This window comes from Mustela nigripes, chromosome 14 (genome assembly GCF_022355385.1).
Source record: "Mustela nigripes isolate SB6536 chromosome 14, MUSNIG.SB6536, whole genome shotgun sequence".
Classification (NCBI taxonomy): Eukaryota; Metazoa; Chordata; class Mammalia; order Carnivora; family Mustelidae; genus Mustela; species Mustela nigripes.
Window position 1 is genome coordinate 22,852,400 of NC_081570.1, and position 26,638 is coordinate 22,879,037.

The following is a 26,638-nucleotide window of genomic DNA, read 5'->3' on the forward strand; positions in this document are numbered from 1 at the left end:
GAGCGTCGGCGCAGAACGCATGGCGCCTCCCCCCCCCCCCGGCCCCAGCGCCGCCCCCCCCCCCCCCCCCCCCCCCCCCCCCCCCCCGCCGCTCTGCCCCCCACCCCCCACCAAGCCCTCACCTTGGAGCCTGGAACCCTCTGGTCTCTATAATACTTTCTTTAGGCAGCAGCACCCTCGTGTGGCTAAAGCTGGGAACTACATGAAGTCCCTTTCCTGACCCAAAGGCCGCCTCGCCAGCACGTCAAGCTTCTGAAACCGACTCAGAGCCAGAGAAAGACAGAAGACAGCTATTCCTGGGGCTAACGGAAGGTGATAAGAGCAAGACAGCATGGATAGAGCCCTGGACTTGGGGTCAGGAAACTTCAGACCAAATCCTTACCTGGTTATTGATTCATTCGTTTTTATGGGGGGATCTCAAACTCCTCATCTGTGTAATGGGCTGATAACGTCCATTCACCCTTACTCCCAAGGCTTTCATGAGCATCAAGGAATTACCATTATGGATTCACTCTGTCAACTGTAAAGCACTGTGACCAGAAGAAGGCCATTATATAAACGTGTTGAAGGGACTCTGGAAGAGAAGCTCGAGAACGCAGCCATCTAGCTGGTGGCAGCCCCGGATACCACATCCTGGAGCAGAACTGGTGGGCAGTCAAATGCAGAGGTGAACAGGCGCCCCGGATAGAAGCTCGATCCTGCTGTACTGAGAATACTACAGAACTCTCATGAAAGAGATGGAGGCAGACACAAAGAAATCGAAAACATTCCACGCTCATGGATTGGAGGAACAAATATTGTTAAAATGTCTATGCTACCTAGAGCAATCTACCCGTTCACTGCAATCTCTGTCAAACAGAAAATGGAACAAATACTCCTAAAATTTGTACGGAACCAGAAAGACCCTGAATAGCCAGAGGAATGTTGAAGAAGAAACCAAAGCTGATGGCATCACTAGTACAGACTTCAGGCTCTATTACAAAGCTGTCATCATCAAGACAGTGTGGTACTGGCACAAAAACAGACACGTAGATTAATGGAACAGAATACAGAGCCCAGAAATGGAACCTCAACTCTATGGCCAACTAATCTTCGACAACACAGGAAAGAATGTCCAGTGGAAAAAAGACAGTCTCTTCAACAAATAGTGTTGGGAAAATTGAACAGCCACACGCAGAAGCATGAAACTGGACCATTTCCTTACACCATGCACAAAAAAGGACTCAAAATGGATGAAAGACCTAAATGTGAGATAAGAATTCATCAAAATCCTTGAGGAGAACACAGGCAGCAACCTCTTTGACCTCAGCTTCTTCCTAGACACATCACCAAAGGCAAGAGAAGCAAGGGCGAAAATGAGCTATTGGGACTTCTTCATCAAGTTAAAAAGCTTTTGCACAGGGGCACCTGGGTGGCTCAGTCGTTAAGCATCTGCCTTTGGCTTAGCTCGTGATCCCAGGGTTCTGGTATTGAGCCCTCAGTCAGGCTCCCTGCTCAGCAGGGAGCTTGCTTCTCTCTCTTTCACTCCCCCTGCTTGTGTTCCCTCTTTTGCCGTGTCTCTGTCAAAGAAATAAATAAAACCCTGAATAAAAAATTAAAAAAAAAAAAGAAATTCCAGTTCTCAAAAATATGAATTAAAGAAAAAGAAAAGCTTTTGCACAGCAAAGGAAACAGTCAACAAAACCAAAAGACAACCGACAGAATGGGAGATCTTTGCAAACAACATATCAGATAAAGGGCTAGTATCCAAAATCTGTAAAGAACTTATCCAACTCAACACCTAAAGAACGAATAATCCAGTCAAGAAATGGGCAGAAGACATGGACAGATATTTCTGCAAAGAAGACATCCAGTGGCCAAGAGACACTTGAAAAAGTGCTTAACAACACTTGGCATCAGGAAAATACAAATCAAAACCACAATGCGATACCACCTCACCCCAGTCAGAATGGCTAAAATCAACCAGTCAGGAAATAACAGATGCTGGCAAAGATGCAGAGAAAGGGGAACCCTCCTACACTGTTGGTGGGAATGCAAGCTGGTGCAGCTGCTCTGGAAAACAGTATGGAGGTTCCTCAAAAAGTTGAAAATAGAGCTACCCTACGACCCAGCAATCGCACTACTGGGTATTTACCCTAAAGATGCAAATGTAGCGATCCGAAGGGGCACCTGCTCCCGAATGTTTATAGCAGCAATGTCCACAATAGCCAATCTATGAAAAGAGCCCAGATCTCCACCGACAGATGAAAGGATAAAGAAAATGTGGTGTTTGCATACAATGGAATATTATGCAGCCATCAAAAGATGAAATCTTGACATTTGCAACAACATGGATGGAACTAGAAGGTATTATGCTGAGTGAAATAAGTCAATCGGAGAAAGACAATTATATGATCTCACTGATATGTGGAATCTGAGAAACAAGGCAGAGGATTATAGGGGAAGGGAGGAAAAAAATGAAACAAGGTGAAACCAGGAAGGGAGATAAACCATCAGTGACTCTTAATCTCAGGAAACAAACTGAGGGTTGCTGGAGGGGAACGGGTAGGAAGGATGGGGTGGCTGGGTGATGGACATTGGGGAAGGGTATGTGCTATGGTGAGTGCTGTGAATTGTGTAAGACTGATGATTCACAGATCTGTACCCCTGAAACAAATAATACATGTTAATAATTAAAAAAAAATTAAGAATATAAGACACTAAAATGATACCACTAATTTTTTTTTTTTTAAGATTTTGTTTATTTATTTGACAGACAGAGATCACAAGTAGGCAGAGAGAGAGGAGGGGAAGCAGGATCCCTGCTGAGCAGAGAGCCCGATGCGGGGCTCGATCCCAGGACTCTGGGATCATGACCTGAGCCAAAGGCAGAGGCTTAACCCACTGAGCCACCCCGATACCACTAATTTTTATAGCTAGTACTTACACAGTACTAGCTGTAGCTGCTTTACACGTTTTAATGCATTTAGTCCTCACAACTACCTTGCAAGTACCCTTATGCCCATTTTACAGATGAATACTGACTGTTGCATTTGCCAGCGGCACACAGTCTGTCCATTTTGCAGGAGTTTAGGAGCACGTAAAGGGCACAGACAGCTGAGTCAGTCAGGGAGGACTCCATGAAGTCCTTCCATGGCCCTAGAAGGAAAGTAACGTGGGCCCTGGATAAGCCCACTTGGGTGGGAAAGGGTGGTGAGGGCCTTGCGGGCGGAACAGAGGTTACCCAATGAAGAGGTGGAAAATACGAGCATTTGTTCAGGGTGGTTACAGACTATGAGATGAGTACATATTATGTGTTATATTATTTTCTGTACCTTTGTACACCTTAGAAATAATTATTAATTAATAAAAATTAAAAATATTTTAGTCACTGTTCTGGAGAAATGACATTTTCCTTCCCTGAGTCTTTGACTTAGGCAGTATATATCTATAAAACATTTGCTGGTTGGAAGAATTAGTGAATGTTAGTTTCTCTTTAAGCGTTAGTTTTTAAATTCTAAAGAAAAAAAGAACAGAACAGAAACTCCCTCCTGCAGAGGGAGGGGTCTGCCCCATGATGCACCAAGGAAACTAGGCTCGGGACCCCAAAAGAATTGCCTCAGATCCCAGGACTGGGGCGAGGACCTGACAGCTGGTTCACAGCAAGTGACCTTGTACGTGACGGTCAAGGTTGTCGGCTTCACCAAAGCCCACATGCAGATGCCGGAGGAGTGAAGCCAAAGGTAGAACATGGCCTGTCACCACCGTTCACGACGCTCAACTACGTGAGCTCACATACTCCCCACAGCCGACCTTTGATACGTAGCTTCTGTGACTTCTCTCGCTTTGCACAGAAGGAAACTTGGCCTCAAGAGATGACACGGGATCAGAGGGACTGAGCCCCATGTGTGTCGGACTGAAACACGTCCCCAGGCCTTCAAGACCCAGGCTTGAACAAGGGAGGGTCATCACATCACCCACCGCGTTGTCTTGCTTGCTACCACTAAGAAACACCAAGACGAAACATTTCATAAAATGCCACAAGGAAAAGGGCAAGAGAAGGAAGCGCGGAGCGTGAACACGAAGAGCCCAGGTGGGAAGGAAGAAACCCGTCCCGTGAGCAGATGCCGGGTCCGTGCCCTGGACACGCGTCCACCAAGAGTACCAGCTCACGCAGCTCCGGCGGGGCCTCCGATCTCATGGAAGAGGGAAAGGGGGGGCTCCGACAGGTCACGCTGCCGGCCTAAGGCCACGAAGAGGGTGGGTGGGCACCCGGGAAAGAGAACTCCCGGCCTCCAGCTCTGGCTACTCTGTGCCCTGCCCCCGCGAGGGTCCCGCACCCAGAAGCGCTCCGCAGTCAAGGCTGGAAATGAGACCGCTGCCCCTGTATGTGTTCACGCCTTCAGTTTCCAGGGAGGAACTTCGTTTCAGATGAAGTAACACCCTCAAGCACAGTGAGTGGAGGGAGCCGGCTTTGAACCTGGTCCGATTCCAGAGCCATGACACCCGGGAGTCGCAAGGTGGGGACAGAGGGCGATGGCCTCTAGCGTGCAGTCTCTGGTGGGCCCATGAGGACTACCAGAGAGAGGAACCTTGGGAAGGGCTGGATTTCAGCTCAGGTCCTGGGCTCGAAACCTGCCTTAGCTCCGCTTCCTTTCCCTCCCTTCATTCCCAGGGCCAGGACCCGCTACTGACAGTCCCTTACCTGTGGGAGGGGACAGGGCAAAGCTCCTATGACTGGCCCTGGGGCTCTGATTGCAGACATGAGGTCGTGCGGTCTCCCACCTGGCCTCCCTGGCTGAAGCTATCCTGGAGCTGCCAACACCGACCCGTGTCCGTGGGGCAAAGGTGGCGAAACGTGAGCGTCCCCAGACATAGGTGGCAGGCCAGCCTCCGCGAGCTAGAGCCTCCCATATTAAAACACCGCCCCCAGTCTGAGGGTGATGAGCAAGATGAGCAAGCTAGGCTCCTGGGCCAGCCGGGGCCAGGACTCCACGTGTGAACATGGTGGGGCAGGATGAGGGCAGCAGCAGCCTAAACTGAGGAAAGGGAAGGGGCCTCGGGAGGGGAGACTGAGACAGACCGCACAGCAGTCGGGGATGCCTTAATGGTCGCCCACCTCCAAAGACGAGGTGCTCCAGTGCACGCTGGAGCTGGGAAACATCTGCAATTGACTGGATTCGAACCCAGACCCCAGGCTCACAAGGCAGAAAAGGCCGGAAAGAGCAAATGAAGAGCATCCAACTGGGTCTCGCAACAGGGCACTGGTTTTTGGAGGACGCTCCCTGCGACTGATGGGCACACACCCTGGGCCCAGGGAGGCAGACGATCTGATTTTTCAATTGAAGTTGGAAATCTGGACTAATAGTCTTGCTTTTGAAAGCACTAAGCAGGCTAAAGCCAACATCTGTGGGTCAAAATGGATTCCAGAGCTTTCGTTCCGCCATCCCAGCCATATTCCAATCCCACCCTGCCCTCCCGCCAACAAAAACCAAACAAGCAGGAGAAAGGCACAAAGAAGGAAAGGGCTGTCCTGGGACACGAATGTTAAGGGGGAGAGGAGGAGTTAACACAGAAGCACAAATTCAGATTCCAAAGTTCTGTATTTTTCAAAATAAAGATCACACATTGTTTAGAGACAATCTACACAAGAGTTACAAAAAATAGTTGCCCAGGCATAAGCATACACAGGTTTGTTAATTATACACATATGGTTACAAGTGTGCTTGCAAAAAAGTTCATTGGAAATATACACAAGGCTCTGGAAATGTACACCGTGTAGTGTTACAATTCTATATTCAAACAAGGAAAATTGACAGTATGTTACATTCACTTACAAGTAGACAAAATGCAAAATACAGTTCATCTTCTGTACAAAAAGGAAGGGCAATTCACACTTTACAAGGTGAGAGGGGCTCTGATTGTAAGGAAAGCTAGGGCAGGGCTGAACTTTGCACGTTCTTATGACTGTCACAAAATAAGCAAAACATTACTTTTTTAGGATAAAAAAAAAACACTAGTGTGAACTGAATCATCTTGAATAACATTTAGAAAGGATCTTGCTACTGTGGGACTAGGTGACAAATAAAACCAAGCTATTTTTTTCCTTTTTAAACATTTAACTAGGCTGTATAAAGAACATTTATTCCTTCAAAAGAAAAAAAATTTACTTCTGGTTGAAATTACAATTTACAATATACAACACTATATGCTACGACCATAAAAGGTGTGAATATACACTGAATGCACAGGGCTGGCTAATTCTCTTTTCTTACCAAAAAACGTGTTTATGTTGATTCAAACTTCTCCACATTTACATTACAGGTATACAAATGTACAATTGTACAATCCAAAGTATGTTCGACTACTAGGGTACATTATAGATACAGATTAGACATCAAAACAAGAAAATACTACAAATTTGTATATATGCAAAGTCTACACCAAGTATACACTATATATTTATAGAAGCAAGACCAAAAGCAGAGTTGGATTTTTTTTTCTCATGCTAAATAATCAGATTTTGCCTTTCAATGTTAACAGAAAAAAATCCAGTAGGCAGTAAACAAATACACCCGCCCGGCCTTGAAAGACATCTTAGGAGCTTACATCTCCTCCTCACAAAACAGACTACACATCTCCTTCAGCATAATAGTCTCCAAAAAAGGCGATTTTTCAAAGCTTCATAAACTTAATGTCATAAACTGAAGCTTTAGCAACTCTAAAACAATTTTCATTATATATATATATATATGTATATATATATATGCTTTATAAACAGTGTTATATGCCAGTTTGGGGTCATTTAACAAAATTCAAATTTCTCAGGCTTTTTTGTTTTTGTTTTTGTTTTTTACTAAAATGAGGAGGTGGGGAAGAGCTATTTGCAAAATTTGCCGGCAAGGCAAAATGGGTTAAAAACTTTTTTCTTTTTTTTTTTTTTTTTAACTTTTTTTGTTAAACCAACCACCCTGAAAGTTTCCACACGCGTAATATAGATACAACATGAACAAAATGTGTGGCCTCCCATGTACATTGGTCACCTATGTACAAGTACCCTATACACCAGTAAAACAACAGGGCAATTAGTCAATTAAAAAAAATAATTAGTACATGTTATGTGTAATAAAATTAAACAAATTTACAAAGGCTTTTCCACTTGTGGATCTGATTCCATTTTTTGGAGGAGCGGGTAATCCTGGAGCAACCATTCACCCATTTCAGCTTCTCTGCGCGAACACTTCTGGTTGCTGGTTGGATTCGCCAGTGGGCCAGTGAGGTCAGTGGGAATGAGGGACAGGGCGACTGCCTCAGATAATACCATTAGGGGGGCCGCAGATGGGCCCTAAGTCAACGCCATTCTTCATGTAGTACTTCTCCAGCTTGGCCAGGATGTGCTTGCCGTAGGTGTACTTGCGCAGAGTGGCGATGTGGGGCCGGATCTGGGGAGGAAGCACAGTGTTACTCTGGCCCGCAAGCCGGCCGCGAGCTGCCAGGCACCGAAGCGTGCACACAAGCCTGTGAGCCCGCCAGGCGACACCTTCCCCCCCAAGTTCAGTCAAAGCCCCGCCACTCAACAGCCACAGGAAGTGAGCTGAGTGTGTGAGGGAGGAGCCCTACTCTGTGAGGGGACACCAGGGCTCCGGAGGCAGCTGCCACAGACCACTTCCACGTCGGTCCATGGAGCACGTGCGTCCTCACAGGCGCCCACACCGTCACTGTAGGGCAGCCGCTGGACATGCTTTCAGCCCCGTTGGTCCCCTCGAGGCACCTCAGCTCCCCTCAGCAGTGGAGCGGTGCGGGTGGGGGTTGTTCTTTCTAGGCACCACAGGACCCCGTCCTCTGGTTCACAGAGGATCCTGGAGAATGACTGACAACAATAAAATGGCTAGTGTGAGCTGCCTGGGTGACTCAGCTGGTTAAGCAGCTGCCTTGGGGATCAAGTCCTGCATCAGGCTCCCAGCTCCATGGGGAGTCTGCTTCTTCCTCTGACTTCCCTCTTCTCATGCTCTTGCTTTCTCTCAAATAAAAATAAATAAAATCTTTAAAAGAAAAAAAAATTTTTAAATAAATAAATAAAATGACTAGTGTGGGCCAGGTAGTGTTCACTGAAGCCCATATGGCAGGTGTGCTCATCCCCATTCTACAGATGCACCCCAGAGGCCCAGCTAAGTGGTGTGTCCAACACCAGCCAGCTACCCGGGCAGGCCCTGAGTCCCACAGCGGTGACTCTTCTACCAACTCCGCGCCAGTCTGGCCCCCTCCCCCTCTTGTACCCGGGTTCAGCTCACTTTCTTCTGTTCTCCAGCCCCTGGGTGGGTCCCCATGGAGTACCCTAGACACGAGAGGGGCTTCCTCGCTGGAGCCCCCTTCTCTGCCGGGAGGCTCACGCAGCTTTCTCCGGGCCCGGGCTGGGGCGTGGAGCGCGCCACCCCAAGGTTCCACCAACAGCGGAGGACAGTGCGTACCAGCCTGCTCCCCACCCGGACGCGCACTTGCACACTCAAACACACTGGCCACCTACACCAGGGCACGTGGCCCCACTGAGAGCTCCATGCAGGCCACGATTTCTGTCTAGTCGGCCAGGTCCTCACAGCAAGGAAGTCCCAAGTAGCTCTAGAAACCACTGCTGCACCACAGGACACAGGCCCACAGCAGCTACCATGTTCTCACCTACAAGCCCGCGTGGGGAACCGTTAACAGCCCTGGGTCCAATTCCGAGCTGTGTGGCCCACAGCACTCGCCTCACAGCTCTGTAAAAAGAATGTGTGGTAATGCTATGCTGCTGTCTGGGGGGTAGTGAGGACGACAGACATCGCCGGGGTCTCTGGCATCAGAATGTGAAGTTCAGGACCCCCTGGCTTTTTGGTGGCCCTCCTTTTAGAAACACTAATGACATTTACATTCAATTCTTTCACCTCTCTGTCCCCGGGACTGGTGACTGCTAAACCCAGCCACTGAAGTCTGATCCTTCTCCTTTCCCAGACAAGACACTAATGACCCTCGTGCTCATGCACATGCACATGCACCACTGTTCAACTCCACTTTTTACTTATTTGGTGGGAGATGGAAGGAAATCAACCTGCCCCCGTCTCCTCTTGCTGGAAAGGACACTGCCAGGCAGTGAAAGCTGGAAAACTCAGGTTTTGGGGCCTGTGGGACTCTTCTTCCCCTTTCAACTCCCTCCATCAGCCAACTGCTAAGCCCTGTTCTGTCCACTTGTCTTCAGTCCCAGAACCACTACCCACCTCCTGGCTTTAAAGCCGCCCATCCGGCTTCCTCGCTGCCTCCTCCCCTGCTGCCTGCCCTACTCTAGGTTAGTCATCAGCCAGGACAATCACATGAAACACAAATGTGACCTGGCCTTGCAAGCCCGCCCCCACCCAGGGACAGGCCTGACCTTTCCAGATACATGGTCTTGTCTCCTGCTCCTAAGCCTTCATGTTCCATGTTCCCTCTGCCTGGAAGGGTTCAGGGCTTTATTCAAATGTCACTCTCTGGGGGAGCCTTCTCCCACATTAGAAGACCCTGACACATGCCTGCACGGCCCTGCCCCACACCTCCGCAGCACGACTGCAGCTCTCCGTGTGGGGTACTGTCGTCTCACGGACGCCGGAGCCCTGCTGAGAGGAGGGCTCGCTCTGAGTCTGCACGTGAGCACTTGTCAAAGGCAGGACTGAATGCACGGACAGGCTTAAAACTTCTATAGGACTCCAGGATGGCCTCTGCCCTCCCCAGCGTCTGGACACACGCATCTGCGAGCCTCACAGCTGGAAGGACTCTGGACTCCCCCAGCCTTCGGGGACCATTGCCAACACCACTGCAGTGCTGTGTTTTGAACTGGAGGCAGTGGGGGCCTCGTCTGGCTCAGAACTTGAGTCCATAACAAAGATTCTCATTACCGAACTTTGTTCTCAGTGAGGGCAAGCGGCTCATCATCGCCAGACCGTGCCCAACACCTCCCCTGAGAAGGGCAGAGGGAGTCCAGAGCCCAAACACCAAGGGTTCGGGTCGGGAGCAGCTGGGGCTTGCGGCGCTGCCTGGCACAAACACAGCGGCAGCGTGGGAGGGAAGCTGGCTGGACCGGCCCTGTGACTGTTCCAGAAGCCATGGGTGGCTTCAGGTGCATTCGGTGTCCAGCTGGTGTCGGCCCCACACACGGCACCTAACAGCTCGGATCTCTGTCTCTCCTCCTCACTCTCCCTCAGCCTGGACTTCCCCTCCCGCAGAGCCTCCCGAGAAGCCTCGAGCACATGCTCTCACGGGCTCACCAGCGCTTTGCACAGTTCTTCCCCACACAGTGCTCTGTGGGCAGCACCAATCTCATCATGTCCGTGCTGGTGCCTGGCACAGAGCAGGAACAAGGCCAGGCACTGGGCAGATACACTCTCAGTGCAAGGTGGTGGAATGAATGAGAGAAAAGGCAGGCAAGCAGGCTGATTTGTTGGACTGAGAAACTGGTCTCCTAGGAGCAGAAAACCATGCCTTGAGGACCACGGAGGGAAATCCCTCACAAGGATGGGAGTTTCAGACTCTTTCACACTAGTGAGCTACTAAAACATGAGGAGAGTGGCCACTGTAGATAAAAGGAAACAGAAGCACAGCATGAGACCTAGACCAGTGACAAACGCCACAAAAAGCAGCAAGCTGTCTACTTTTATTTGCATTTCAGAAATGTCCAAGAACCTCAGGCCTTATAGACTTTGAGTGAGATCTGCCCACCCTGGCCTACCTTATGCATGACAATTTTCCGCTGGGCTGGCTCGGCCACATCGATCATCTTCTGGACCACGTAGTTGGCATACTGGTCCTTCATCATGGTGTATAAGGCACTGTGGGGACCGTCATTCATGGTGCATACCTCATCGATAAGCACAGCGCGCTCCGTACGGGAGGCATGAGTGACACACTTCTCCACAACATTGCTGTAAGGAGACAAATCCAGGGACAACTCTTAGAACAAAGACCTTGCTGGGCTGTGTCTGTCTGGCCTCTGTCCTGACTCAGTCAGCACCACAAGAGAGCCTGACATTTGGGGAAGATCTGGTTCTATGAGTGTGCCCCTCTGTCATTTGTGGCTGCCAGTGTGAATGGTGGCTAAGACTAGGCCCAACCTTCTCACAGCTGAGGGAACAGCCCAGGTAAGTGAAGCAACTCACATACAAGGCTCACGTCTGCTTAGTAAGTTGTACTTGTTAAGGATTATAATTTCAACACACAACCAAAATCCACAAATCCTCTCCTTTCTGAGTGTACAGAGGTCGGGAACAAGCCTCCCTTATGTCGCTATCTCTAGTGCCAACCACAGAGCGGGACACCCGGAGAGGAGGCCCTGCACACTTAGTCAAGAAAGGTGTGCACGGGAACCACAGCGCTCATTTCAACAGCCTCCTGCTGCATCTTCAGAGTCTAAGAACAAGAGTCCCCCTATAGGTCTGCCAGCATCTCTGAACCTGGCACAGTTCTGTCCTCTTGGGAAAGGAAAACAGGAATTGGCTATACTAAATGCGGGGGGGGGGGGGGGCAGAAGGGGCAATTAAATTACACACGCCTGTGCTAATGGGTATTTGCCATCTCGGAGTGATTAAAAACCAATACTACTATGCATCTGTGGCTCTGTGGGTACAAGGAAGTTGTGTGATGTCAAAGAACAATACATATTATTTGTATTTTTATCACTGGAATCAATACCCAGCAGAGAGGACATCTGGTGGGTCAGTGTGCAGTTGAACGCTGAAGGCTTTCAGAGAGTTCACGACTGGGGGAAGAGCTGCTCTGGGTCACAGAACTCTCACAGAGAAAAAGAACTTAAGAGCCCAGACCTAGCTAATGCAGGAAGCTCTTTCCTCTGTGACAGTCCTTAAATATGGCCATTTAGCATTATCTCATAACCTGGAAGTAATTACTTTCTAGGGCAACCTATCGTATGGGCGAATGGCTCTATGAAACATTCTTCTTTATATACTGAAACAAAACATCCTCTCCCCTAAAATTTCACCCATTCAACTTAATTTTGCTCTCAGGGACTGAAAAAGGACACAAATGCCTACACTTCGTGAGTACCTTAGGGCAGGGACTCTGTCTTACTCCTTCCAGAGCCCAGCCCTCTGGATATCTGAATAGTCCAGTAACTATCACCAGAGTAAGTCCCTAATCTGCAAGTTCTTACACGGTAAGAGGATGCTGTTCCACAGAGCTCTCGGTGTTAGCTCATTGCGCACAGTGAGCTTTAATTTGGAAAACAAAATTCTCCGGGCGCCTGGGTGGCTCAGTTGGTTGAGTGTCCGGCTCTCGGTTTCAGATCAGGCTGTGATCTCAGGGTTGTGGGATTGGGCCCTGCCCTCGGCCCTTGGGATTCTCTGCTTCTCCCCATCCCCGTTATGTGCAAGCTTTCTCTTTGTTTCTCAAATAAACAGATCAGAAAGAAAAAAAATTCTCAAGCTAAAATGTTAAGAACTACCATCCTATTGATCACTTCTTCAACCTTTCTTAACATACAGTGTCTGGGGCACCTGGGTAGCTCAGTCATTAAGCCTCTGCCTCCAGCTCGGGTCATGATCCCAGGGTCCTGGGATAGAGCCCTACATCAGGCTCCCTGTTCAGGGGGAAGTCTGCTTCTCTACCTCCCACTCCCCCTGCTTGTGTTCTCTCACTGTCTTTCTCTATCAAATACATAAAATCTTTAAAAACAAAAAAAAGAGCGAGCGAGTGAGCGAGCAATACACAGTGTCAAGTCTGGTGAACTGATCAATCAGGTCTAATTAAGCCAACAGCCTCCCCTCCTTTGAAACAGCATCACAGAGAAACTTCTTTGCCCACCTTTCTTCTACAGCACTATGCTACTACAGTACTGCTCTAGTGTGACTCAAAGTGTGGTACTTTGGAAGTTATCTCCTAATAGCCACCAGCTCCTCCCTCAGCCAAAAAGGGACTTAAGATATTACTGATCCTGCTCAGAGAGCACAAAGCCTGTCATGATCTCCAAATGCTCAGGCAAAGAATTCAGCAGTTTTCAGGACTGCTTAGCTGAACCATACCTTCATCCAGTCCAGGCCTGCCTCCCCTACAAACTGGTCGGGATTAGAATAGGACACTCATTCTTCTGGGTAGAGGACTCAATCCTCAACACTGACCTGTCTTCCAAGAAAGCAAGCAGGTAACTCAGCTACCACCATGGGTTCCCACTTGGCCAAAGACTTCCACCTTAATATATGATCAAGTGTTGCGTCTTTAAAGTTTATTTTAGGCATTCTGAAACTACAGTTCCCAGCCCATTTGTGGGTGGTGAGATCAACTTAGTGATTTGTGACCAGCTTTTTCTTTAAAAAAAAAAAAAACAAAAACAAAAAAAAACAAACAAACAAAAAAACAGAACAGTAGGTATTAGAATTAATCATGGACAACACAGTTTCAGTTATACGTGTATGCGTGTGCCTGCACGTGCAAAATCAATGAAACTTTTACTTTTTATTCTGGGTCACCATCAAAACTGTAGGAAAGTCACTAATCTATTTTATTTCTACTTATCTCAAGTGTATCAGCTCTTTCTTGTGTTATCTCTAATCTGTTGTTGTTAAGGCCACGTGGTGAATTCTATCTCAGAGGACTTATTTTTCTATTCCAGAATTTCCATTTTGTTCTTTTTATACCAAAGCTTCTAATTCTCTACTAACATCTTTTCATTCATTACGATTGTTATCTTCCTTTACATCTTTCACTATAATTAAAATAGGTGCTTTAAAATCATGCTCTACTAATTCCAACATCGGGGTGGTCTGGAACTAGTTGGGAGTTGTTTCTTTTTCTGTTTCTTCTTTTTTTCTTGACTATATGTCTTATCACAATTTTCTGCTTTCTAGACAATGAATGATATGCAGGAGAAACGGAGTTCTGTTACATTCCCCCAAGGATATTACTCTCCCCATTCCTTTATTTAGTACAGTAACTTGGCTGAACTGCAACGGCAAGCTTCTCCCACACAAGAGGGATCTCAGTTCAGTTCTTTGAGCCTTCGCTGGCCTGCCTCAAGTTTGTGCCGTCACATGTGGGTCAGGAGTCAAGCAGATATTTGGGAAATTAAATGTGGGCCTTCCCCTCCCTGGTTCTCTTACTTTCTGGAATTTCTGCCCTGTCACTCTGTCACTCTCATTGCCACGGCTGCCCCTAACTCTGCCTTCTGGGGACACTGGAGATTTTTTAATCCAACTTTAGAAGCCCAGAGCAGAACAGGAACTGCCTACAGGCTAAAAGCCAATTAAAACTGGGAAATTTCCTGATTATTATAGTCAATGATACTGTATCACAAAACATCGTTAAGAGACTAGACTTTTTTTTTTTTTTAGAGACTAGATCTTAATGGTGTTCTCAACACACACAAAAATAATTATATGACATGATAAAGGTGTTAGCTAATGCTACTGCAGTAATCATACTGCAGTATATGAATGTATCAAACCAACACACCATGTATGCCAAACTTACATAATAACATAATTACACAATTACATAATTGACAAACTTATCTGTCAATTATATCTCGATACAATGCAATACAAAAAGAAAAATCTAAAGGGGAAGGGGGGGAGGAACAGGGTGATTTCCCCAGTGCAATTATGTCCTTCCAAGTCATCAATAAGCCTCCCCTCCCCTCCCCTCCCCCAAACCCTTCTGGTATCTACCTGTTCTTGGCCACTCTCTTAAACGGCTTAATGCCTTCAGGAAGATTTTTGGCATTTTGTCCACAATTTATAGTCGTTATCTGTGGGAGGATTAGGCCCAAAGCAGCTACTCAGTCATTACCAGACCACACACAAGTCTACTGTAATATTAATTAATACTTATACCTAAGAGTGAGATATTAAATACAATGAAAAAAAAAGTAAATAGATGATAGTGACCCAAGGAAGAATTCTAAGAGATTCTGCCCCTAAGTCCCTGGTCCTGCCAAATGTTTTTTTAAAAAAAAAGGCAAATCAGGATCACAGAGACCCTGAACTGGTCAGGATACTGAGACACTGGATCAAAGAGTGTTTTTACTTCTCTTCTCTTTCCATGCCGCAGTGTTATAAAATTACAAAACTTAGAGACAAGCAATTTAAAAAGATCAAGACTGTAGAGTCATACCTGCTTGGCAGTGTATCCTAAAAACCAAAGAAAAATATTCCCAAAATACAAACTACTATACTACATACTGTAGGATACACACATTCCACTTAGACCATACCACTAATCCCTTGGGAGGGCCATCAATTTCTCCTCCAACCACTGTTAATAGTAAGTCACCTAAAACATTTTTCACAATCGGGGGATAACTAGCCCATTTTATTCTTGACCTCACACAGTATGAAGACTGGAAAAGAGACTCTAAGAATACTGTTTATGTAGATACAGTATATGCTGCCTCTTCATTTTGGCACCAGAGAGGAAACTGAGTAAAGAATATTTCACAATTCTGAAAAAATAAGTTAATAAAATGTCTAGTTCACCACAGTGTAAGATTTAAGTTCTTTAGAAACATAATGCTCAGATTTCACAGTGGAGTGAGGAGACATTAAGGGACCTGCTTTATTTTATACTTTATAATAGAACCATTGGACTTTTTAAGCTGTGTATACCTGGAGAAAAAGAAACATGTAAAAAAAGAAGAGAATGAAAATTCACTCCTTCTCTCTAGCCTTGAAATACTATTTTATCGTCTTCTCTGGAAAATGGAGTCCATGTGATTCAAAGCACACACCTTGCAAATTTGTGCTGACTCAATACAAGTACATTGCCTCGGATTTCTGCTACAATTTTACTTTTATCTTCAGGACGACCATGCTCCAATACATGCTGGATTACATAATTTCCATATTGATCCTGTTCGAGAAACAACAGAAAAAAAATTTATGCAAAAGTGAGTTCTGTGAATTACCTAAATCCTTACATCTAATCACCACCTACCTTCCTTCCTACAGCACCACGATGGTTTACCTGAATAATAACGAATACTTAAGAACTTTAAAAAATAAACAGGGAGTGACAAATTTTTCCTTATCATTACAAAAGAGGAATATTTACCAGATTATGGACTATTTCTCTATATATTTATGCCCAAAGGTCCTATTTAAGTTCTTCCTTTATTAGCTACTAGGCCCAAAAGAGTAGGCCTCCTCTCCTTTAAAAACAAAACAAAACTAGGGTGTCTGGGTGGCTAAGTTGATTGGACAACTGCTTTTGGCTCAGGTCATGATCCTGGAATCCGAGGGTCGAATCCCACATCGGGCTCCAAGCTCCACAGGGAGTCTGCTTCTCCCTCTGAATTCTCCCCTCTTATGCTCTCTCTCAAATAAATAAAATCTTAAGAAAAAAAAAAAAGAAAAAAGAAAGGAAGGCATAGCTGGGAGTAAAGAGCTATTTTTCTCTCAAACAGAAGTTTACCTCTAAGAAAAATGGGAAACAATGTTTATGTCCAACAAAACAGACAATACTTAATTAAATAACATCACAAGCATACGATAGATATATTCACTCATCTAAGGTTAAAAGTATTGGAGAAAATAAATGTACAAATTTATACTTTTAAAAACAAGTGCAAAGCCCAAATGTGTTTGCTTCTGGATGGCAGGATTATGGATGATTTCTTTTGTTCTTACTTTCTGTGCTCCCAATTTTTTTCCACAATGAGGATGTAATACATTTATAACATCACACCTCCCACCAAAACAAACAACAAACTCCCAACAAAAGTGCTGCTTCAGTACAACACTACACTTAGAAAGTGTTCTCTTGGTTATTGTGATGGCGGAGAAATGTTTAATGGCAAAAGAAACGAAACTACCAAAGCTAAAAAGAAGCCACCTAATCCACTTAGTTCAGTTGCAATGATGAAGCTGAGACTAAGAGAGGTTAAATGGCCTGTCCATGGCAGAAGGCTGGCAGGCAGCGCCCTCCACTCCAAGGCCAGGGCTCTCTTCTTCAACCATATTCAAAAAGCACAAACCAGGACGGTATAAATGAGAACCTGCTCCAAAGCCAATGGGCATTTTAAACACATTAACATTGACTCTTCTGGAATGGATACCTGTGCTGAGAAAACACACAAGGTCTGGGCCTGCACGAGCCCACAGGTGTTTGCAGTTACTCTACTGGCAACTCCACTACCTGCACAAGCTGCTCTGTGTGCTGGTGAAGCTCCTCTAAGACAGGGAGTGTCTGCTCAGGGAGACAGTGCTCCAGGATCCTCTGAATCACTCGGCAGCCGTAAGGGTGCGTGGACAAAGCAAATACCTAGGACAGACAACACAAACAACAAAGCCAAGAATGACAGTTGCCACTTTTGATGCCTCGGCGTCATTCATATCCATTATTCCGTTAATCTTCCCAAAGACAGAGAGAAAGTGAGCGATGAGTATTCCCAGCATCCGGAAGAGAGCTCTGCAGCTCCCAGAGGTTTCTACAGTGTGCCTGCCACCACACAGACAGTAACTGACAAAGCCAGGACAGTATGTTCCAGTCTAACTCAGAAGGCCAAATTACAAATGTGGCACATTCGAGTTCTCGCTACAAATAATGAGGTGTGTAAACCCATTTCATAACTATCCTAGGAATTTAGAGATGTACATAAATTCAGAGCTGAAAAGGACTTTTCCAAGAAGCCTAGAATGGACAGAGAATTAATCGAAGTCACAAAACACACTTTGTTAAGAGTCCACGGTGTCGAAGAACAGGGTTAACAAGAGAAAAAGAAAGGGCTGGGATCAAATCCTAAATGCTTTCACTTAACCACATTGCAAATCTTCTAAATTTAATTAGGGTGTTTTCCAGCAATAAGTAAGAAAAGCTTCTTCCTCTTTTCTTGGGTCTGGAGGAGATAAGAACACAGGCTTCAGCTCTGGACCACCCACTCTCAATTCTGGCATTCCTAGCAAGAATGACATGGAGTAACCTGCACTCAAGTCTGTCATTAAGAATAATCACTGGGGGCACCTGGATGGGTCATTTGGTTGAGCGTCTGACTCTTGGTTTCAGCCCAGGTCATGATCTCATGGATCTGCTTGAGGATTCTCTCCCTCTGCCCTTCCCCCCGTGTGCTTACTTGCTCTCTATCTCAAATTAATAAACAAATCTTAAAAAAAAAAAAATCATCACAGGAATAATAAGAATAACAAGAGCTCACACTTACTAGACACTGGCCAAGTGTCAGCGCATTAAGTGCTTTTCATGTGGTTTTTAATGCATAGCTGTATGTGTACAACTGTGTTAACTTCCACAGTATAAAGTATGGTCCTGCTCTGTTTTATAAAAATGTTAAAAACTGGGGCACCTGGGTGGCTCAGTCACTAAGCGTCTGCCTTCGGCTCAGGTCAAGATCCCAGGGCCTTGGGATCGAGCCCAGCATCGGGATCCCCGCTCAGTGGGAAGCCTGCTTCCCCCTCTCCTACTCCTTCTGCTTGTGTTCCCTCCCTCACTGTCTGTCTCTGTCAAATAAACAAAATCTTTAAAGAAATTTTTTTTTTAATGCTAAAAACTCACAGTCTATAATGAATTAACTTATTTCACTCAACATTATGTTTGAAGTATTTACTTCTACTGTGGAGCTTCTGCTGGGCAAGTACCTGATTTGTTACTTTAATATTCGTCTAACCCTGAGCTGACAGACATCTAGATCATTCAGTCTTTCCTAGGAGAATAAGGCTGCTTTCAATATGTCGAAGTTATGTCTCCCAGTATCCACCTAGGCTAGGAATGCCTGGTCACAGGAAATACGTGTGCTGAACTTTGAAGGATGTCGCAAAATGATTTTCCAAATGGCTGTGCTAATGTCTATTCCCACTAACAGTGATCAGATCCCACAGTTTTGCCAGGACACAGCGGCCGACCAACAGGGGAACAGTGGTCTATTACCTGTACCCTTATTCTGCATCTTCCTGATTACTAATGGAATCATTCTGTCTTCTGTCTACTGGCAATTTGTGTTTCTTTTTGTCTGTTAGTGCTTGTGGTCATTTTTGCACTAATTTGTATGGTAGTCTTTGATTATAGGAGTTGATTATATATTTGTTATTAATTCTTCAGCAATTTCATCTTGAAAATATTCTCTCCCTTTTGGCAGCTTAGTCATTTTACTTTCCTTGTTGTCTATTTTGATAAATGTTAAGTCCTTATTTTTAAAGTAAACAGATCTGCTCTTTTTTCATTAACTCAGAAAACCCAAACAACCCCCCAGTTAACCCCTTCAATCTCCTTACCGCTGCCATAACTGAGCAAACCCCAAAGACTAAACAACTCTAAAATCCCATTTCAGTCTCAGCTTAGTGGTACACATGACTGCACGTGAAAATCTGCTTGGTATTTACCATGTTTTCCCTTTTAAAAACAAAAACAAAAAACAATTTCACAGACCCAAGGAGGTGTGTGTTTTATTCTTTGTTCCACGTAGCTCAGGAGGGTGTGAAGATGATGTTTTAGGGAAGAGAAATTAATGATAATAGCCAATTAAGGGGCAATTCTGGAAAAATGATGTAAGAAAATATCAGCTCTACCTGGAAGCTGATGCTAAGAGCACAGAGGTTCTTATGACATACAGGTAAACAGGACAAACAAGAGGCTATCTCTGGTGGTGTGGCCATGTGGGGACAGCCCCCTAATGCTACCTTCTTCTCTGGGCGTAGAGACACCCAAACACTTGTTTCCTTTGTTTCTTTCTTAAGTCACTTACCTGCCCCTTAAATGCATCAATGATAAACTGCAAAGACTGGGGCTGCACACATTCGATGCATTTCTGAACCACGTGATTACCATTCTGGTCTTTCACACACTTCAGGACGTGGCCATCTAGCTCCCGAACCATCTCGTTCTATTAGAAGACAAGGAAAGAAAAGCACCACCAGAATCACAGCAAGCCGAACACCCGGACAATGAACAGTCTTCTTATCCAACACAAAGCACTAGGCAGGGAATCTATGATGATGCAGTAGAACCACATAGTTATGGCACCATGACAACAACACAGCAGCTCCAAATGAGGACAGCAGTGTTTCCATGGATTAGCAAACTTCCTGTAACAGTAACCTGGGTTTTAAAAAAGTTCTCTAACTTGCAAAAAACCTCAGAGACTTTTTCAAAATGGAGACATCTGTAGAAAGCAATCTATATGATATACACGATACTAGAGAAGTTCACATATAATTGATCATGTTCTTAACATGATAACCCTGTAAAGTACATGTTATTAATAATGAGAAGAGTTGATCTACAGCTAACTATAGGCTAGACATATCTGTAAGTGCTTAATGTGTTATGACTCAGTGAATCCTCGTAACAATCCTATGACCTGGACACTACTATAGATGAGGAAACCAAGGCACAAATTCTTTGACTTGCTAAAATCACAGACCTATACTGCCAAGATGCAAACCCAAGTGATCTGGTACCTGTGTGGCAAAATAATGTGGGTGAGGAAAGCACCTGTCAGTCAGCTATATATTATCCTGCACATACCCTCCACATACATATATGAGGGAGGTGACGGAGACTGAGAGAGGGAGTAAGTAACCAGTGCGGCCAAGAATGCAGATAGCCACTGACCCAGATTCTAACCCAGGTCTGGAACTCCAACGTGATCTTTCCACCAGGCCAGTGACAGCTAGGACAGCAGGGACAATACTGCCTGGGAATACAGAAGACCAGACATGGAGCTGGCCAAGTGCATGAGGCTTGTGCATTTATTCAGGGAATACAGGAAAAGACCAGATACTGGTGCTGTGGGAGTGCGAGACTGACCGTGCGAGTGTGTGCAAGCAGGGTAAGAGTGGAGATGACAAGGGTATAGGAAACAAGACATTGAGATTTTCACAGAATCCCTTCCTTGATGCGGAATATCCGCACAATGGCTGGGCTCTGGCACCTGCTGCCCAATCTCTTTGCTGTATCCCATCCCTGTCTATTCGCTCCCTTGTACTGAATATGTATTTATGGAAGAAACTACAAGCCACTCCACAATGGTGACATTCATGAGAAGAACATCTTAAACCTCTGAGATGTGGACTATGACAAAGCAACTAAGAGATTATCCCATTAAAGAAATTCAGGATTATATATTCAGGATTAGTGCCCAAGGACTAAAAAAGCTGAAGGCAACAAACTCAGGAAAGTTTCCTAAAGCAATTAATCAAATGTCAGGAAAACATTTATTCTGGAAATATAATTATGGGACTGTTAAGTGGAGAATGCAGAATATATAAACAGAAAGACTGGAACATTTTTAATCAAAATAAAGGGGAGGTGGCTTCCTTGCGTATGTTCTGGAGCCCAAAGAGGTTAAAAATCCCACTGGAGAGGAGTTAATTTCACTGAAAATAATAAACTTCCATCTAGAAAACAGTAAAATACCCATAACAGGAAGAATCATACCAGGCCCCGAACAAGGTAGACAAAGAAACCAGACCAGGAAAAAATACACAGGAATGTGGGATAGAAAAGCACACCTCAGGAAGAGAGAAAGTAAGTGAAAACTACTACAGCACAGCCGTCTAATCAGAAAAGAGCAAACAGTAAAATCTGAAAAAATGGAGACTAAATCAACAATTTAAGACAGAGGCAAAGACTGAGAGAAACTAATATTCCTCTTGCTTTTCTGAGCAAGTAAGCATTATAGTCAAAAAAAGGAAGAAACTTCCATGTTCAAAAGAAACGAGAAAATCTAAGAGGAAAAAATTCAACTGCGAAGTTTTCATCCATGAAAAATCCATGGAAAATGAAAACGGATAACCATCTGAGCATTAGGGGAAGAAGAGCAGCGGCTCTGGCCGTGCTCCTGACTCCTCACATGGTGCTGGTGTCGCCACGCCGGGCCACTGCGCTGCCAGTGCGGAGCGCTGATGAACCCCGCGGTCTCGAAACACGCTGCCCTCCCCAGCGTCTTGACACAGGCATCTGCGAGCCTCACAGCTGGAAGGACTCTGGACTCCCCCAGCCTTCGGGGACCATTGCTAACACCACTGCAGTGCTGTGTTTTGAACTGGAGGCGGTGGGGGCCTCGTCTGGCTCAGAACTTGAGTCCATAACAAAGATTCTCATTACCGAACTTTGTTCTCAGTGAGGGCAAGCGGCTCATCATCGCCAGACCGTGCCCAACACCTCCCCTGAGAAGGGCAGAGGGAGTCCAGAGCCTAAACACCGAGGGTTCAGGTCGGGAGCAGCTGGGGCTCGCGGCGCTGCCTGGCACAAACACAGCGGCAGCGTGCCTGCCCGTGTGTGCTTTGTTTCCCGAGCCCAGGGGGCTGCGTGGGGGGGAGGCTGGCTGGACCGGCCCTGCGACTGTTCCAGAAGCCATGGGTGGCTTCAGGTGCATTCGGTGTCCGGCTGGTGTCAGCCCCACACATGGCACCTAACAGCTCGGATCTCTGTCTCTCCTCCTCACTCCCCCTCAGCCTGGACTTCCCCTCCCGCAGAGCCTCCCGAGAAGCCTCGAGCACGTGCTCTCACGGGCTCACCAGTGCTTTCCATGGCTTTTCCCCACACAGTGCTCTGTGGGCAGCAACCAATCTTCGTGCTGGCACAGAGTGGGCACCAGGCACAGAGTGGGCACCAGAGTGCCTGGCACAGAGTGAGCACCGGGCCAGGCACTGGGCAGACACTCTCTTGGTGCAAGGTGTTGGAATGAATAAGGAAGAAGTGGAGGAAAATTGTAAGTGGGCGAGATCACCTAAGTTTGATTTGTAGGAGTGGTCAGGTCTAGCATTTTAGCCTGCTTTAATTCTTGTCATACAAAACACCCACCTGTAAAATTGTACTTACTAGACTGGCCAATGAGAAAAGTGTTTGAAATCAACAGCTTTAACATAAGACACTCGATCTACTGTAAATTTACACATTTAATTGCACAGTTCATGCGTGCCATGCACAGAAAGGCAGACACAAGCACCCCCCCCCAAAAAAAAACAAAAACAAAAACACTACCATACAAGAAAACTAAAGACTGACAAATTTACAGGTTCACTACATGTGCCATGGAGAAACATCGAACACCAAGAGAAAAGTTAAAGGGGAAACTTACAATTACCTGCTGGTCTGAGGGAATAAATTCAAGAGCTTTCTGGATAACACGGCAGCCATACATCTGCAGTGCCAGTGACAGGACATGGCCTCGAATGCGTTCTGCCAAAGCCAGCTTCTGTTCAAGGCTGCCAAACTAGACACAGTGTGTGGGTGAATACCATTACTTAGGTAGTAGGAAAGAAACCAGAGAAAGCAAAGCATCCACTATTCTGTATCAACCACTGGCACAACTTCTTTTAGCCTTGTCACCCTATGATTAATTAACTAAACCTTTTTGTTCAAAAACTTTGTTTTTTCAAGCCAGAGTTCTCAGCCTCTAACTATAAGGAACCCATTTTATGTTGAAAAACTTCTCACGTATCCAACAGCAGCAGTTTCATCATTATTGTATGTTAAACAAATACGTAATTCCTCAAAATTGCCATTAATTCACTAATGCTAGGAATCTATATTCCCATTAAATATAAGAGCATTTACATTTATTCTAAAAATAGTAATACATGTGGGCAACACTGTTTATTGGAACCTTAGTGAATGTATGGGAAAGAGTCACGCACTTCCTGGAGCAAATCTATAGCTCTCAGGTGTCTGAGGCCCATGGGTGAGAAAGGTCTTCTCTCACCCACATGAAATCTTAACATAGAGACATTGTGTTTTGAATTAGGATTTTACGTCACTCTAAGCACTGGAATGTTCTCTCTATATAGGGCAACACAGTCCAGGGGGAGTTAGTAGAATCATTTAGAGGTAATGCTGCAAAAATGTTAAAACTCTTCCTACAAGGATTTCCCATTCCTGGTTTTTTATGTTCATTGGAATAACATAATCATGAGACTGGAGGAGACTGTATACATCATCAGCTTCCACACAAGAGAACTACCGACCAGGGACGCTGTGTGCACCAGGCAAGTTCTCTAACCTACAGTTATCATCCCCTCTTCATTCAGCCATCTGAGCCAGCACATGACCAGCACTGAAGCTGGAGAGTTCCACATTCTATCTGGGACAAGAGGGTGGTGAAAAGACATTCTAAAGTCAAAATTATAAGTCATTTTCTGTTCATTTCTTGTTTTTATTGAGGATCTTACATTTTAAGTGAAATTTTAGGGGGAAGATGCACAGGATCAAAAGCCACTGGTATTACTTTACCAATTCAAGAGACGCATTTCAGAAACAAGAATCATCATAAAGTTTTTCAGATCTTTCTCTGAATTTTTAGAAACAGACCATATCTAGAGTACAGCACCCCCAGTTTTTGCTTATTCCACAAGCTGATTTTGACTGATAGTTGCCCCTCAAATACTGGATCAATTTAAAAAGTGCAAACATTCAAATTAAAAAGATACCATGGTTATTCACTCTAACCTTCCAAAGGGCATGTGGATTATTTGCTACCAAGTATTACGGTAATTTTACAGGGACCACAAAAAGGTTACTCTTTGTTATAAGAACTAAAGTAATAACAATTCTTACTGTTAATATAGACCACAAAGATGACAGATGTGTTTATGAAACAAACTTCCCTTAAAAGTCACTGCACTTCCACTTTGCTCAGAATTTAATCACAAAATCTCAGTAAACTGAAACGTTACAAATATGCTGGCTTCTTAGTGTATCACTGAAGAGTTAAGAGTCAAAGAGCTGGGGCACCTGGATGGCTCAGATAGTTAAACACCTGCCTTCAACTCAGATCATGATCTACAGGTTCTGGGATCGAGCCCCTTATTGAGCTCCTGGCTCAGCAGGGAATCTCCTTCTCCCTGTCCCTCTGCCTCTGCCTCTCCCCCTGCTTGTGCTCTCTCTGTCTCTCAAATGAATAAATAAAATCTTTAATTAAAAAAAAAAAGTCAAAGAAGTTCAGTCTTTGTGAGAAGATAGGAATACAAAGGCGGTGAGTGAGCCATTTTTACATCTCACACAAAATGAACTAAGCAAGATGTACAAAACTGACAAATTTCTTCTATTTTGGAGCAGGTAATATGCAGTTCCAGCATTTTCCCCTATTCCAAGTTCTTCCTCTCAAATCCTTTCTGGATTTAGGACTTAAAATTGCTGATACTGGCACACCAGGGTTACAAGAACATAACAAAAAAATCCCTGCCTTTCTGCCATTTACAGACATTAATCCAGCAATCTCGTTAATCCTTTCCAAAAGCAACAGTAACAACAGTAGACATTATTCATAATAACAGAAGTAAAAGAGGAAACTGAAGGATCATCTAAAAAGAAGCATTTAACAATCCTCGTGACTGTAGTTTATGATGAAAAACACTACAGTTGACATTCAAAGATAACTCTCCAGGAATCCTAAAAATCCATTTTTTAGAACATTTTATCATGATCCTGCTAAAATTATCTTACGAGGATTATTTCCTCTAAAAAGACATATTTAGTTAATCTATCATAACAATCAGAAATAATGTGCTGGATCCTAAATAGGGACAGTGGTTCTCCAAACACATTCCTAAAATAGACTGGCACATCTGCTTGGGTATTTCAATGACATACTGCTGCTTGTAACTTGGAGAAACATTTAAAAGCTCTTCAAAAAGACCACACACACTTCATGTTGAGGACTGGGATGAGACTGCCATTCTAAAAACAGCTAATGAAAATCAAAATGCTCCAGAGATTCTCTAACGTCAAAGAATAGAAAGAACAAAGCTTACTTCAAAGAACTTCTGAATGACGTAATTTCCAAATACATCCACCATTAGCTGGTAAGCGGCCTGGAGGATTTCATTGAAGACAAGCTGGCGTTCAGCTGGCGTGGCTCGTTCTAGTTTCAGCTGAATGAATCTGAAGTATAAAGTAAAAATGGCAATCCTAGCATCTCAGAAAGACTTGGAAATCAGTAAGGATTAGTTCAACTTATATAATGTATCCGTTCTGAAACCGCACATGTGCCTGTGCAGGCGCCCATATATACGGGCACACACACAAACAACTGTTATTAAATGAATTACTTGAGCTCACTTCATTTCCTTTTCTCTGAAAAGGAAAAAAAATTATAGTGTGAAGTACCCCTAACTTCACTGAACTTCTAAAATATATTTACACTTTAGTATATTTCATTACATACAACTAAACTGTATTTGTGTGTGGGATGAGGGGGAGACAAGCAGGTGGGCAGGGAAAGGGGGGTGAAGGTGGCCGTAACTCAGGGAGAACTCTACCTGACCTTCTCTGTGGCCGTAACTCAGGGAGAACTCTACCTGACCTTCTCTTTTAGAAACCAGCCCTACATCAATAAACTCAACGCCTATAGCCCTTAGTATCTTCTTTAACTCATGAGAATATGAAGCAGTACTCATTCATGATATGAAGAGTTATGATTTATGCCTGCAGTGTTTTCTGAAGTAGTACTCAGTTTGTGGTTTTCAGTTCAGATAACCATATAAGAAAAAGTTTTGTCTCTCAATCTGGTCCACAGGATCCAAATATGAGAAATCCTTGCCCAGTAGCAAGATGGCAGAGTTCCAAGAGGAGATGCGTTCCTTAGAAGCTGTTTCAGTGGGCACAGAAAGCAAGAAAGAGAAGCAGAAACAAATATGAAAGGATGGGTGATGGACGTCACAATAATTAGGCTTTTTCCCCCAGGACCAGGGTGGTCCCGTTC

At 44.9% G+C, this 26,638-nt stretch overlaps 1 protein-coding gene and 2 non-coding genes across 14 annotated transcripts in view; all 3 read right to left on the reverse strand.

The window, feature by feature from the left end:
- Window positions 1–5,563: 5,563 nt before the first annotated feature.
- PUM1 (pumilio RNA binding family member 1) overlaps window positions 5,564–26,638 on the reverse strand; it is a 141,421-nt gene continuing 120,346 nt past the window's right edge. For 8 of the 12 annotated variants that reach the window (XM_059376952.1, XM_059376944.1, XM_059376943.1 and 5 more), the window contains 7 exons: window positions 25,689–25,818; window positions 23,018–23,152; window positions 19,679–19,816; window positions 17,122–17,247; window positions 15,716–15,837; window positions 10,712–10,904; window positions 5,564–7,421 (listed from right to left, as the gene is read on the reverse strand). In XM_059376952.1, coding sequence (XP_059232935.1) covers window positions 7,290–7,421; window positions 10,712–10,904; window positions 15,716–15,837; window positions 17,122–17,247; window positions 19,679–19,816; window positions 23,018–23,152; window positions 25,689–25,818 — 976 coding nt within the window. In that variant the 3' untranslated portion in view covers window positions 5,564–7,289. The remainder of the gene's footprint in view (window positions 7,422–10,711; window positions 10,905–15,715; window positions 15,838–17,121; window positions 17,248–19,678; window positions 19,817–23,017; window positions 23,153–25,688; window positions 25,819–26,638) is intronic. The other 4 variants (XM_059376953.1, XM_059376947.1, XM_059376950.1 and 1 more) reach the window with 1 other exon arrangement.
- Window positions 9,841–9,925, reverse strand: LOC132002365 (small nucleolar RNA SNORD103/SNORD85). The gene has a single exon (XR_009399852.1). It is a non-coding gene; the product is annotated as a small nucleolar RNA SNORD103/SNORD85 (small nucleolar RNA).
- Window positions 22,001–22,085, reverse strand: LOC132002366 (small nucleolar RNA SNORD103/SNORD85). The gene has a single exon (XR_009399853.1). It is a non-coding gene; the product is annotated as a small nucleolar RNA SNORD103/SNORD85 (small nucleolar RNA).